The sequence below is a fragment of the Ceratotherium simum genome, chromosome 30 (assembly GCF_057802395.1).
Source record: "Ceratotherium simum simum isolate JZ-2026a chromosome 30, ASM5780239v1, whole genome shotgun sequence".
In the NCBI taxonomy this organism is placed as follows: Eukaryota; Metazoa; Chordata; class Mammalia; order Perissodactyla; family Rhinocerotidae; genus Ceratotherium; species Ceratotherium simum.
Window position 1 is genome coordinate 13997369 of NC_141929.1, and position 13720 is coordinate 14011088.

General features: G+C 39.1%; 1 protein-coding gene across 1 annotated transcript in view; it reads left to right on the forward strand.

Annotated features, from left to right (window-relative positions):
* GLG1 (golgi glycoprotein 1) overlaps positions 1–13720 on the forward strand; it is a 152993-nt gene that overhangs the window by 111652 nt on the left and 27621 nt on the right. Inside the window, exons 9-14 of the mRNA XM_014792685.2 lie at positions 3390–3511; positions 4970–5071; positions 6715–6868; positions 8793–8930; positions 11763–11849; positions 13158–13220. Coding sequence (XP_014648171.1) covers positions 3390–3511; positions 4970–5071; positions 6715–6868; positions 8793–8930; positions 11763–11849; positions 13158–13220 — 666 coding nt within the window. The remainder of the gene's footprint in view (positions 1–3389; positions 3512–4969; positions 5072–6714; positions 6869–8792; positions 8931–11762; positions 11850–13157; positions 13221–13720) is intronic.

Genomic DNA, 13720 nt, shown 5'->3' on the forward strand with positions numbered 1-13720 from the left:
TAGATACAATGCATCTATTTCATTGTCCATGTTTATTACTTTTTATTGAATAAGAATCTTTGAACAATTTACAATACTAAATGCAACAGTGGTATCCTATGCAATGTACCCCATACTTTCCAATACTTTTATTTAGGAAGCACAAAAGATAAAGTTTAGCTGTATATCCTAAATTAGAAAGTTGAGGCCCTCTCCTCAGTGAAACTTTAGAAAACCACTATTCATTAGTCTTCTATTTTGTTGTTGGCGTTTTTATTAAAAATTGACTATTACTTATTTTATTTTACTGCTAATCATGTAGAATCAGAATTTTATAGTCTGAAACACACAATTTTCACAGAATTTTGATGTGGAGTAAAATTTCATTTTAGCTTCTATTACCTTGACCCAGAGTAGATAGTAATTTTTACATCCTGTGGTGGGAAAAATAGACAAATGTAGTGTAGCCTCTTCTCCAAAGTACTGAGCCTACCTAGAAGGAGGCTTCTGGGTGTAGTTGCTTGGGAGCAGTCCTTGCTGGTGATTGTTCTAGGGAACCTCTGTGACAATGTATGTGCCTGGGCCCCAGACCAAGAATGAATCAAGACATCCTGTATTTGCATTTCATCCTTAATGCAGCATGGAAAGGGGAGGGGAGTGGTCAGGAAGAAACCTATCTTTTTACTGAGGCTACACTTGTACTAAGGTGTGTAGAAAAAAGAAGATAAGTTGGTTTGACTTTATTTTGAGGCATCAAGTTTACCTCCAGGGCTTTTTGAAATTTAGCTTGTTAAAAGAGCTAGTGACTCAACCTGAAAGATAAATAAGTACCCCCTACCTCATCCTTTGTGCATAGAAGATAAGTGCTTTCCAAACCTAGGGGTTAGCCTCATATAGTGACATATGTGGTTTTGCCCACATTAAGTTTAGCCAAGTGGAAACACTTTATTTTGGTGTTTTTGTTGTTGTTGTTTTTTGTTTTGTGAGGAAGATTAGCCCTGAGCTAACATCCAGTGCCAATCCTCCCCTTTTTTTTGCTGTGGAAGATTGGCCTGAGCTAACATCCGTGCCCATCTTCCTCTGCTTTATATGGGACGCCGCCACAGTATGGCTTGACAAGCAGTGCGTCAGTGCACGCCCGGGATCCGAACCTGAGAACCCCGGGCTGCTGAAGTGGAGCGCACGCACTTACCACTTGTGCCACCGGGCTGGCCCCTATTTTGTTTTTCATGGACCCGTGGTTTTTATAGTCTTTGCTCACAAAAACGGAAGGAATAAGGAGAAAATCTTCCTTAGTCTTCTGCTACATTATCCATCCTTAAATGGAGGAATATTTTGAAATAATTTATTTTGAATGAGTTTCTTTTTCAGTTTTCTTCCTTGATACAGTAGACTTTCATACCTGTCTGTGGTTGACCATTAATTTTCCCTATTCTCTGCTTGGTGATGCTTTGATTTAGTGATCACTCAACAAATAGTGAACTGTGAAGCATAATGATAATTGTTATCTTGATCTTATCTTCCAAATGCACTGTAATCATGAACTTATTAAATTCTCTTCAGTTATGGCTGAACGAGTCTGGGCCCAGTCTCTCCCAGGCCAAAGATGACTGCTCAGTCTATTCTTTAAACTAATCATTTCTTGGAAGCATTTTCCCAGGTTTTTCTTAAGCAGTCAGGGCTGGAATAGATGTATAGTCATGTAGCCATTCACGTTCTTAGTGTCTGTTTCCCACACTGCTGTCACTGGATTCAAGAGTGACAATGATCCCCTGAGCCGTTAGCCTACTAGAGTCTATAGGGCATTCATTGTCTCCTTTTAGGACCTATAGTCTGGTGCATTCATTGAGAATTCTCAAAGTTCGCCTGTCAATCATGGATCTTTAACTGATAACAGTTCTTGCAGCGACTTCCAGACTCCCCATGATGCTTATAACTTTCTCAGAAAAAGGTGTAAATATTTTAGTCTTTGTCAGCAAACGTCATAACTAAAATTGGTAGTCGTTTGATGGTAATCTTTCTACTAAGTAAGCACAGCATTTTGTAGCTTCTCCAAATTGCCACCAAGAATTGGTATAAATAACTTCCATCCCAGAATACTGGAAATCTTTCGTGCTTCTCTCATCTTAATTGCTGACTTCTTTTGAGATAGACAGAGTTGGAGTTGTCTTTCTCCATTTCCTTTTGATCTGTGTTCTCTGATCAATATGTGATGGGGTCAGTGTTTTCATATGAGCCCCTGTGGGATCATAGGTCAAATGTGTGAGGATCAGAGAAGGCTTCTTCAGAGGCTAAATCCATGACACAAGAAGGGCTCCAATTTTTTTAACTTGGTAAAAAAGGAACCCAAACCAGAAGGATTGCAGTTTTCACGTTTGCTTTCTGTTATTTAAGATTCCCACCCCAAAACACCATCTGCTACCCATCTGTAGTAATAATGATCTTTTGCATCTATAAAATACTTTGCGATTTATGCAACCTTCTCATGCATATTACTCCTTCTTATAATCCTCTGCAGTTAAAGAAACTGGGACTTAAAGGTTATCAACTTGCCCATATTCTCAATGCTAATATCTGTCTGGCAGAGCTGGAACTATTAATAGAACTCAGGTCTTCTGCTTCTTAATTTAGAGCTTTTCCCTCTGTGCCTCCACTGCTTTCTCCTCAAAGACAAGAAAAAAGAGTCTGAGACACATTTTATCATGCTTTCAGTTTATTCCATGACAAAGGATGTCCCAAGCAAAAGTAAATCTTAAAGAATATATTCTCATTTTCAACTGCATAATGATAAGTATTTTTCTGTATACTCATAATGGGCAGATTCTGGTTTACCTCTTGGTTGTATAAAAGATAATTGAGGAAAAATAGGAAATTATAAGTATTCTTGTTTTTTGTAATTGATATTTCTTGCAAGTTAAATGAAATCTGACATCTGTTTTTAATAAAGCGGAGTATGCTTGTTGTAATGCCAGTGTCTTTGCAGGAAAATTCAAATTCTGGATACTTACTACCTAATTAGGTCTCCAACTAGAAATGTCTTCTCTTTACTCTTCTCCCTCAATTCTGGCTTGGCCCTGAGTGTCAGATTTAGTAGTCTGATTGAATATGAGGAAGGACACAAGCTTTATATTGTAAAGGCCTTTTGTTTTGCAAATGTCCAGGGATGGTTCAGACAGGTAGGCAAGCAATCCCCACTTTGACTTAAACAGAAAAACTTGCAATCAAGGCAGAGAAACCACTTGGAAAGTATTTGGCAACAGCTCTTGAGCTTGGCCAGTGACCATTGTAGTACCTTGTTAGGAAAGAGTACATTGTGATATACCAGACTGAGTAACTGATTGTATGAAGAGATGACTTTGCTCTTCCCTGATGTGTAAGTGACTTTGTTTCTTAATTTTTTTTATATCCAGCTTCAAACATTGATTCAGGAGACTGACCCTGGTGCAGATTACCGCATTGACAGAGCTTTGAATGAAGCTTGTGAATCTGTAATACAGACAGCCTGCAAACACATAAGATCGGGAGACCCAATGTAGGTTATCTAGTTTGTGATATTTATCCATATTATATTGTATTTGGCAGTGCAGCACAGGGAACATTCCCTCAAATGACTTTTGATTGGTTTAACATCTTAACTGAAATTTTGTTAAATAGGAACACATCCATGATATAGAGATACCTAGACTGAGCACTGTGATGATATTTGTTGACAATGACTGAGCATATATGGGCCTGTACATTAGGTCACTGAATAGTTCCATTTAATGGTCAAATGAAAATGAGAGAGAGAAACTCTCAGAATAAAGAATGATGCATGCTTTGGCTCTGTATTTTTCGTCCTGTTTGTATATTGACTTGTATACATTGGCTACTTGATAATCATTAGAAAGTAATTAATTATTATTGAAATAAAAAACAAAATGTGGTGGTTGGAGGGGGTAGTCCTGGACAAAATGAGCTCTGAACTTGCATCCAAGATCCAGGAAAGCTGTAAAATGCTATAATAAAGTATTTGAATCTCATGCATTAGTTTTATTCCATATGATGTGCAAACAGCTCTTAAAACTAGGTTGCAAGTAAGAACAGGTTTCCAATTCTGCAAAAATCTTTATAGCCTGCAGCTGGCAGTACCTAACAATAAAAGAAATGCAGTCATCTTTATCATCGTTCTGCTATTCATACACTTCTACTGTTCATGCTGTGGTAGGGGATTATGAAAAGGTATTCTTCTTTGTGTAGTTGGAGGAGATAGACAAACACTCTTAAGACTAATTAAGAATATTTACCAATATAAAAGTAACTGCATCAACCATGAAGGGGCCAGGGGAGAGGGAGGAAGAAGGGAACTGCTACGGATTAAATAGATTTGAGATGCTATCAATTGAATGCAATATGTGGACCTTTTCTGGGTCCTGATTTGAACAAACGTGTAAAAAGGCATGAAATAATTGGAAAAATCTGAAAACTGACAAGATATTTCATGATATTAAGGATTTTTTCATTAATTTCTTTTAGTGGATAATGGTATTACTTTCTCATATCATAGAGAAATATGCTGAAGTATTTATGAATGAAATGGTATGGTATCTGGGATTTGCTTTAAAATATCAGCAAGGGGATATAGAGTTAAAATAAACTTGGCCATATGTTGATAAAGCTATGGGGAGGGAAGGTGGATAATATATGATTCTGTACTTTTGTGTGTGTTGGAAAATTTCCGTAATAAACTGTTAAAAATAAAGCAGCTGCATGCAGATCTTGTGCAAGCTGAGTCCTAAGTGCTAAGTGGCTCTGAAGTTGATAGAAGGCATAATCACTGTCAGGTTGAGTTAATTTGAGTGATTCTCAGAAAAGTAAATCCCTGATTGCCCTAGGAAAATAGCTAAATGGCTTTTTCTACAGACCAAGGAAATACTGATGCGAGAGTTCTGAACCTATTGTCAGAGCTCTTCTTTCTTTTGTTACAATTTCTCCCCTGTTTTATGCCCAGGATCCTCTCATGCCTGATGGAACATTTATACACAGAGAAAATGGTGGAAGATTGTGAACACCGTCTCTTAGAGCTGCAATATTTCATCTCCCGAGATTGGAAGTGAGTATTTTGAAGCCAGAGTAAGTGTCAGCCTCAGCCTGTTCTCCTGTGTAGTCAGTATCTCTTGTATTTTTTTAAATAATCAGTAGGAATTTGTTTTTGTTAAGTTCTAGGATAGCTGACACACTCTAGTCCCCTGAAAAACCTCGTTTTGGTTTTCATAACAGTATTTAAAAGCAGAGACTTCCTCTGCAGGTCTGTCCCCAAGTGTCCACATTCACTACTAATTTGGAAGTCAGGGTCAGATGTGTCTGATACAACAAACATCTATTTAGAAAGAACTTGGGCACCTGTGGGGCAGCAGAAGCATCTTCAGATATGTCTCTAGGAAGATAATAGTGCATTTCTATTCTTACTGATTTGCACTGGGTATGGGAATTTGCTTTTATTTCTTTAACTATTCAAAGTTATTGAATTTATTCTGTCTTAAGAGGCTCTTACCAATAAGTGACAACTTGATTCTCTTCTCATCCTGTTAGCCAGAAAAAAGGGGGGAAATGAAATAGAAGTATCTATATTACAGTCAGAATCTCTATAATTTATTGGCTTCAATCCCCTCTTCTTTCCATGTCTTATTTTCCCTTCCTACCTCCAAAGCAGCCAGTACCAGATCAGGCTGCTCCTCCTGTGTCCCAAGTTCAGCTGCTTCCTGATTCAGTTGTTTAAGCCACTGTACTTTGGTCATTAACTTTTTCTGGTAATTACTGTATGTTTTAGCCACATACTTTACTGGAAAGAATACTTGTCAGTGTGTTTCTATTTCTGTTCCCTCAAATTAGCTCTGGAAAGGACTGCAGAAGCTGTGTAGGAATTTCTCTGTGCTTACTCAGGCCATCTAAACTGAAATAGTAGAGAGTTTACTACCTTAAAAAAATCATGTTTTTTCCTCTTCTGTAATTCCTTCACCCATGACCAAAAGAAGCTTCACAGTCTTAAAAGCTACTCACTAAATATTAGCTTTTCTCCTCCCATTAAATGGCCCTTCCCAAAGTTGACATTATAAAGTGGACAGAATTAAGCATCCGTTGCCTAACTTTGCAGAAGCAGCAGGCTCATTGCCTAATCCGCTGTTTCCAGAGTCAAAGTTAAATGTCAAGTTTTTTAAATTGATAAGCATATTCAGGTAAATTGAAAATATAACTGCCTTACCTTGCGTGGGGAAAAGAAGAGCAACAATTTTACTAGAAAGGAAGTTGAGTGGGAGATTCTGTTTATCGTGCCATTTCCTGATTTTGTTGAATCTGATATATCAGGTAGGATTGAACTTTATTTGTACTTAGAAAAAAGTATTGAATGAAAAGTGAATTGCCTGATGATAGCTAAAACCTTGTTTTCTTATTTCAGCCAGGACATGTTAGTGCAGAGTCTATTATTGTACTGCTGTGTGCCTTACGTAGCCAAGATAATGTCTTTGAGGTAGAGCTTAAATCTTCTGTATTGAGGTTAACAAACATCTATAGATTGACCATTGTGTCTTCATGAAGAACAAAATTCAGGAATGTACTTTTGCTTGCCTGCTGTCTCCACTACCCTTTAGGTGATTATCAATGAGTACACAAGCAAGCACCTTTTAAAAACCCTTAGCATGTCTTAGAAGGAAAAGTATAGTAAGACTGGTTGTCTTTTCACTCTTAACCTTACAGGCTGGACCCTGTCTTATACCGCAAGTGCCAGGGGGATGCATCTCGTCTTTGCCACACCCACGGTTGGAATGAAACCAGTGAACTTATGCCTCCCGGAGCTGTGTTCTCTTGCTTATATAGACATGCCTACCGCACTGAGGAACAGGGCCGGAGGGTATGCACTCAATATTGACTTCATTTCTTCATGTTGTCATTTGGTTTTTAATTAGTTTGCTATATATTGTTGTGATTTCTGTCATCCTAGGAAGACTTAGTATATCGGGCAGGGAGAGTTGCTGCACTGCTAGAAACTTCTTCATTCAGTGAGTGTACGTAGTTGTTCTCCAGCTTCTTTCCGTCTGATTTTACGTTTTTAACAAAGTGAGTCAGGGGACATTTCTAGTTTTTTCTTTAAATTACCAAAATCTAAATCACGAATAGATAGTTAAATTCTGCTCCCCTACCTTTATTTAGCTTTGAAGATCCATTAGAAGCTCTTAACCAGGATACAAATGGTCTTTAGGCTTCTGCCCTTGGCAGCAGAACACATAGTGCCTATGTGAATGAGGCCTCTCTGACAGTACTCTAGTTGGAGCAAAAACCTCCATACCCCAGTCTCTTGCTACTTCTTGTCGGGATATTTTTGTGTGCTCGGCTCTCCGGCAACATTTGCTGCCTTCCAGTGCCACGTTGACGTGCTGCTTGCTCTCCGGGATGGCCTTTTTATGCCTTCTGAGGTACTCTTATTGCATTTCAGTCCTGCATTTGTACAGAAAATAGACAGGGTATTATTTCGCATGCATGTTTACAAATACCCCTTCTGAGTTTAATGCCAAAGTCTGACTGTTTAGGATTCAGAATGAGGAGACCCAAATAGAAAGAAACGTCATACTTTAGTTACTGCAGTCTTAATCCAGTTTTTATAGTACTGTGTAAGAAAATATGAGAATTTGTTGTTACTTTTTTCTCCATATAATGAGCCTCTCATTAATCACAGGAGCTCCTAAATCCTAGCATCTTGATAGTCACTATAGTAGGAGGTTCCTTCTCTTGTAAATGATGAAAGGGTTGGAATCTAGTATACCGTCTGTTTAAAAAATATACTTCTTTTATAAATTGAGTTGAAATTCACATAACATAAAGTTAACCATTTTAAAGATTTTATTTATTTTATTTTTTGCCCCTAAAGCCCCAGTAGATAGTTGTATGTCATAGCTGCACACCCTTCTAGTTGCTGTATGTGGGACTCGGCCTCAGGATGGACAGAGAAGTGGTGCCTCGATGCGCACCCGGGATCCGAACCCCGGGCCGCCAGCATCGCAGCGCACGCACTTAACCACCAAGCCACAGGGCCGGCCCAGAAGTTAACCATTTTAAAGAGAAAAATCCAGTGGCATTTAGTACATTCGCAAAGTTGTACAACCACCACCTCTACTTCCAAAACATTTCCATGTCTCTGAAAGGAAACCCCATGCCCATTAAGCAGTTGCTCTCCCTCCCCCTACCTCAGGTGTGTTGGCTTTTTAGGAAAGGAGACTGACTGAGCTGTCAATGACAGCTTTCTCACAACCCTTCCAAAAATATTAGTTTTCATCTGTTTCACCCTCTGCTAACTCTCCCTAACTCATCTAGAAGAGTCTGGTCCTGACCTATAGTAACTGTTGCCTGCCTCTTCTGAGTTTAGGTAAATTTGAACTCAGTTCTCCTGACCCCAGTGTGTATTCTCTCATGAATTGGATCAAGCATTCCAGTCGACATTCATAGAGTAGTGGCAAATTAATTTTGCTAAACAAAACCCTCTCGAATCTAATCAGAACGAATCCAGTTCACTTTGTATCAGGATACCCTGAGAAAAGGATGTTGTTTCGTATAGTATATTAGAAAGTGCTGTGTGTATAATCTCATTCCTAGAGGTACGGGTTTTTAGAAGCCTCCTAAAACATTTAATTCTTATTTTAGAAGAGATTCGAGGTATAAAGTTTGGTTCAAATAGCTATAAAGTTATTTGTTAGTTTCCTGGCAACAGATTTGCTTTGTTTAATGTCTTTTTCTTTTGGTTTTGGTACCTTTAAAGTATTTTGCTATTCGTTCTCATGTAGCTCTCACGGGAGTGCCGAGCTGAAGTCCAAAGGATCCTACACCAACGTGCCATGGATGTTAAGCTGGATCCTGCCCTCCAGGATAAGTGCCTGATTGATCTGGGAAAATGGTGCAGTGAAAAAACAGAGACCGGACAGGTAGGTGACATAGCTACCTGTTTATCTTACAGTGAAATAATAATAATGTTCATGGTTAACATTTTATACTGAGTACAAACACCATAAAAATCCACCTCTGTTTACTTCACGGATGTGATTTGTTATATTCAATATTCCATCTATAAAAAATCCTCAGGAAAACTTTCTCTTTTGTTTCTATGTTAGGAATAATTGTACTTTTCCAAAGCAATTAATTTCTTTTTATATTATGGTTACTGTATTTTATAATTGATTATTTTTTCTCTGTGTTGCCTCTTAAAAAGTGTGGAGCCAAAGATATGGCCTGCTTCTAACAAGTATATAAGATTTCATGGTAGGCATTTTGTGTACCAAGCTTACTGCTGGCTTCATTCCACTTTTTTTACCATATTTTCCTTTTCTTTCCTTTTTTTTACTCATTTTTAATTCATTTTATCTTGCCTTTTTTTTCCTTTTCTCTCTTTTATAAGACACATTAAGTCCTTTTGAGGGAAGGCAGGGTATAAATATACACACATATATATGTGAATACTGACATACATAAATAAAAGTACATGCCGGGGGGCTGGCCCGGTGGCGCAAGCGGTTAAGTGCGCGCGCTCCGCTGCAGCGGCCTGGGGTTCGCTGGTTCAGATCCCGGGCATGCACTGACACACCGCTTGGTAAGCCATGCTGTGGTGGCGTCCCATATAAAGTGGAGGAAGATGGGCACAGATGTTAGCCCAGGGCCAGTCTTCCTCAGCAAAAAGAGGAAGATTGGCAGATGTTAGCTCAGGGCCGATCTTCCTCACACACACAAAAAAAAGTACATGCCCCACAACAGTGCTACAAGGTGTGTAGGAATGGAATTATTTTTTCCATCTAGTACTTGACAAAACTGAGGCTCAGAGAAGTGAAGTGTATTGACTTCCTTATCTAAAACTCAGGTTTAATCCTAGCCAGGCATTTGTTCCCTTATAATGTAACTTTTCCATATAGGAAAATGTAGGGAAGGAGCAGCCCCCAAGAATTACAAGCATGCTGTGACTAGTTTCTAAAGATTTTGTGCATAGTTTTTTTTTTTTTATGTCTTTTATTTTTTTATGTCTTTTATTTTTTTATTTTTTGTGAGGAAGATCAGCCCTGAGCTAACATCCATGCTAATCCTCCTTTTTTTGCTGAGGAAGACCGGCTCTGAGCTAACATCCATTGCCAATCCTCCTCCTTTTTTTTTTTTGCCCCCAAAGCCCCAGTAGATAGTTGTATGTCATAGTTGCACATCCTTCTAGTTGCTGTATGTGGGACGCAGCCTCAGCATGGCTGGAGAAGCGGTGCGTCGGTGCGCGCCTGGGATCCAAACCTGGGCCGCCAGTAGCAGAGCATGCACACTTAACCACTAAGCCACGGGGCCGGCCCTGTGCGTAGTTTTAAAAAAGAAAAAGAAAAGGTGTATTACAGCATTCTAACAGATTAAGGGGGAAGGTAGCTTGTCTTCTATCTTAAGGCAGGGAAACCAAGCAGTGAGGAATAGCTACTTGGTTAAAGCCCCATTAACACTAGAATAAGATGTGAACTCAGGTTTCCAGGTTCCATTTGTACCACTCCAAAACACCCTCTGGGACTAAATTATTAAAAAGTCACATGTACAGGACTTTGACATTTTTAAGAAGCAACATGGCTGCCTACTCAGATCTGTTGGGCCTGGGAATATCATTTTCAGCAGTCTGCTTCCTGGGCCTTCTACAGTTCTGTTAAGTTTATTGTTACAAGATGCCTATAGTTTAGCTTTCTGCTGCCTCTGTCTAATGCCACAGAGATATCGTGATATAGAATCCCAGGAAACAGTTTGCTTTCATACCCCCTGTAAAGTAACATTGAGAAAGCTGCACTACATTGCAGCCCATCACTGTGAAGCTAAACTGAGGAAAGGATTCCACGAATAGGATTTTTCCCTTAGCCATTTATCTTACTCCCAAAAGTTTTATGCATTTTCTGCCCACGCCCCCCCCCCAACACACCACCATCAATTCTGGCTGTTGTATAATACCTACAACCCTCGTCATCCCTTCCCATTCTAATTCTGAACAGAGAGGTTCTTGCAGAATAGTCAGTAAGTTAAACTTGAGTACTTTGCTGAGAAATAGCTGTCGATATGCTTTGGGAAAGTGAGCTGATATTAAACTTAAAACCTCTAAATCTCTAAAAGGAATAGTGATAGACTAGTGCTACAGGGTAGCTCCAGCTGTTTCCAAAAGCCCAGACAAGACAGCTTATAGACCCCCAAACCCTAGTGTGCTCACTTGTTTTGGGATTTCCCTCCGAGGATCAGGAGCTATTGGCTCTGTGCTTGTTTCAGACCCTGAGTCTCAACTTACTTTGCCCATCAAGAGTCTTAAAATATTCCATGTCTTTCCCTGTGAATTTGTTGTCCAGTGATCATTCTCAAAATGCAGATTTAAAATGAGAGGCAAAGATTATCGAAACACAGGTAAAAAAAAAAAAAGGAATGGCAGGGTGTTAATGAGTGGAATAAAAGCCTGATAAGATTATTTTAGACTCTGAGGACACTCAAACCTTGCTTCTTGTTGGACTTACCTATTTGGCCTTCTAGAGGATTTGCATGGCTGTTGGATCTCCTTAACCCTCTTAACCACCCTGTTACATCAAGTAATTATCTTTTCAACAATCCCAGTTTAGAGAATCAGATAAAGCTTTAATGTTCTGTTCCATGAAGTAGTTTTAAAAAGAAAAGAAAAGGAGGACCTCTGAAAAGGAAGTAGACACTGGTATCTCAGCTTCCCTTGATCATTTATGTAATTGACAAATGCCAAGGGATTGCCTTTTGATTTGCAGGAGCTTGAGTGCCTCCAGGATCATCTCGATGACTTGGCTGTAGAGTGCAGAGATATAGTCGGCAACCTCACCGAGTTAGAATCCGAGGTAAGCATTTGCAGCTCACAGAAGGAGAGTGCCCTGTCAGCAGCCTTTCTTCTTTTCTTAGTTCTACTGTTTCTAGACTCTTGAGAGTGCAGATTCTCTGTAAAACAAGAGAAGCCTTGTCAGATTCTCTCCATTTGCTTTATAAAGAAGTATATTGTGTTGCTTCCTGAACCCCTCTCCTCATTTCTCTAGAAGAACACTCTGTACATTTAGCCCTTTGGTTTTCTTCATAAATTAAAATTATCACAGTGATTAGATCTATCCTTTTTCCCCCTCTTTTAGAAAATATAGCAGCTATACTTCAAATTTCTTAATCACATTCAGGAGTAGTCCAAGCTTTCCTATTCTCTTATCCTTAGCTCTTTCAATTAAGTCATTTGGTAATGTTTGTGAGTTTAATGAAATAAAAACCTAGGACTTCCAGTTAAACATGGAAGATTAAATTCATGTGTTTATCCCTCTTCCATCCTGAAACCCACTAGAATGTAAAAAATGGGATTAAAAAACCTCATAAGCATAGGCATATTATTTAGAAATACAGAGATTATTATGGGGCAGAGGGCGCAGCTAAAAATCTTACAATTGCCTTGTGCAGAGATCAGGGTAACAGGGAATTGCTATTTTTTTTTAATCTAAGGCTTTTAGGACTATTTGAATTGTCAAAATTGGCAATACATAAAATTACATTTCTCCACATCTTTTTTTGCTTTCTATTTTTCAAAAGTTTATTGCCTTCTTTCATCTTCTGTCATCTCCTCTCCCATTCTCACGTCCTTCTGGGCTAATGAGGACGTTCTGGGTGTGTAACTCTTGAAAGGAAGATGTTATTTCAGCAGCGCGCAGCGGGTACTCGGCTTAAAGGCGTTTAGTGTGTGTTCCCTAGACACAGTGGTTTGACATCTGATTTGAGGACAGTGATCTCGTTTAGGAGCTTATAAACTGAAGATAGATGTCATTTACTCGTATTTTCTTTTTGAACTGCTTAGATTTTTGGAAAAACTCCAACAGCTTTACATACTCTAATATTATTTTTAAATGTTTTTTTCTCCCCACCATTCTTAATTCTGCCTTCTCCTTTGTTCAGGCATAAGGGGAATCGGCCTCTAGAAAACTTGCCTTTTGAAGTATACTGGAGGAGCAGTTCTGTCTATGCTGGGGCTGTCTAACTTAAATACTAGAATAGTTTCCAAATGTATATTTTAGATTATTTACCCATCAGATGCTACTGATTCAGAAAAAGAAACTGCTCCTACCCCCGTCCCTGGCTCTTTCTAAAGCAGAATTAGTAATATATTTAATTTTCTACAGGATATTCAAATAGAAGCCTTGCTGATGAGAGCCTGTGAACCCATAATTCAGAACTTTTGCCACGTAAGTGATGTCTGGAAAAACAGGGGTTAGAAGTAGAACCAGATTCGTTGGGACTCTGGCCCCCAAGTGTGTTGGACTCATCTCTGTCTCTGGCATACATTTCTCCTGAGTGATAGCCAACTTTGACAAGGTAAAGTTGAAAACGTAAACAACATCAAGAGAGAAGAGCCACCATCCTGGGAAACCTTGTTTGGTTATCCCTTGTAGGTGCCCAGGTATGTGGTTAGCAGCACTTGTTGAGATGCCCTTTGTAAGAAGAGAGAAAAGGAGGAAGCCCCCATTAGCATGACTGAGTTGCTTCAGATACATCAGCCCAGGATTTGTTAGCAGTAATAGAGGCTTCTTCTTCCAGCCGTCTCCTTGTACCTTGATACTGAGGGAAGTCTGTTACTTTATTCGTTTATTGAACTACCCAAATTGTGTGAGTGAAGCACACCGAGAACCCATGAGGATCTGACACCCAGGAGGCGATATTAGATGTTATCCTGAAAGCCTGCTGC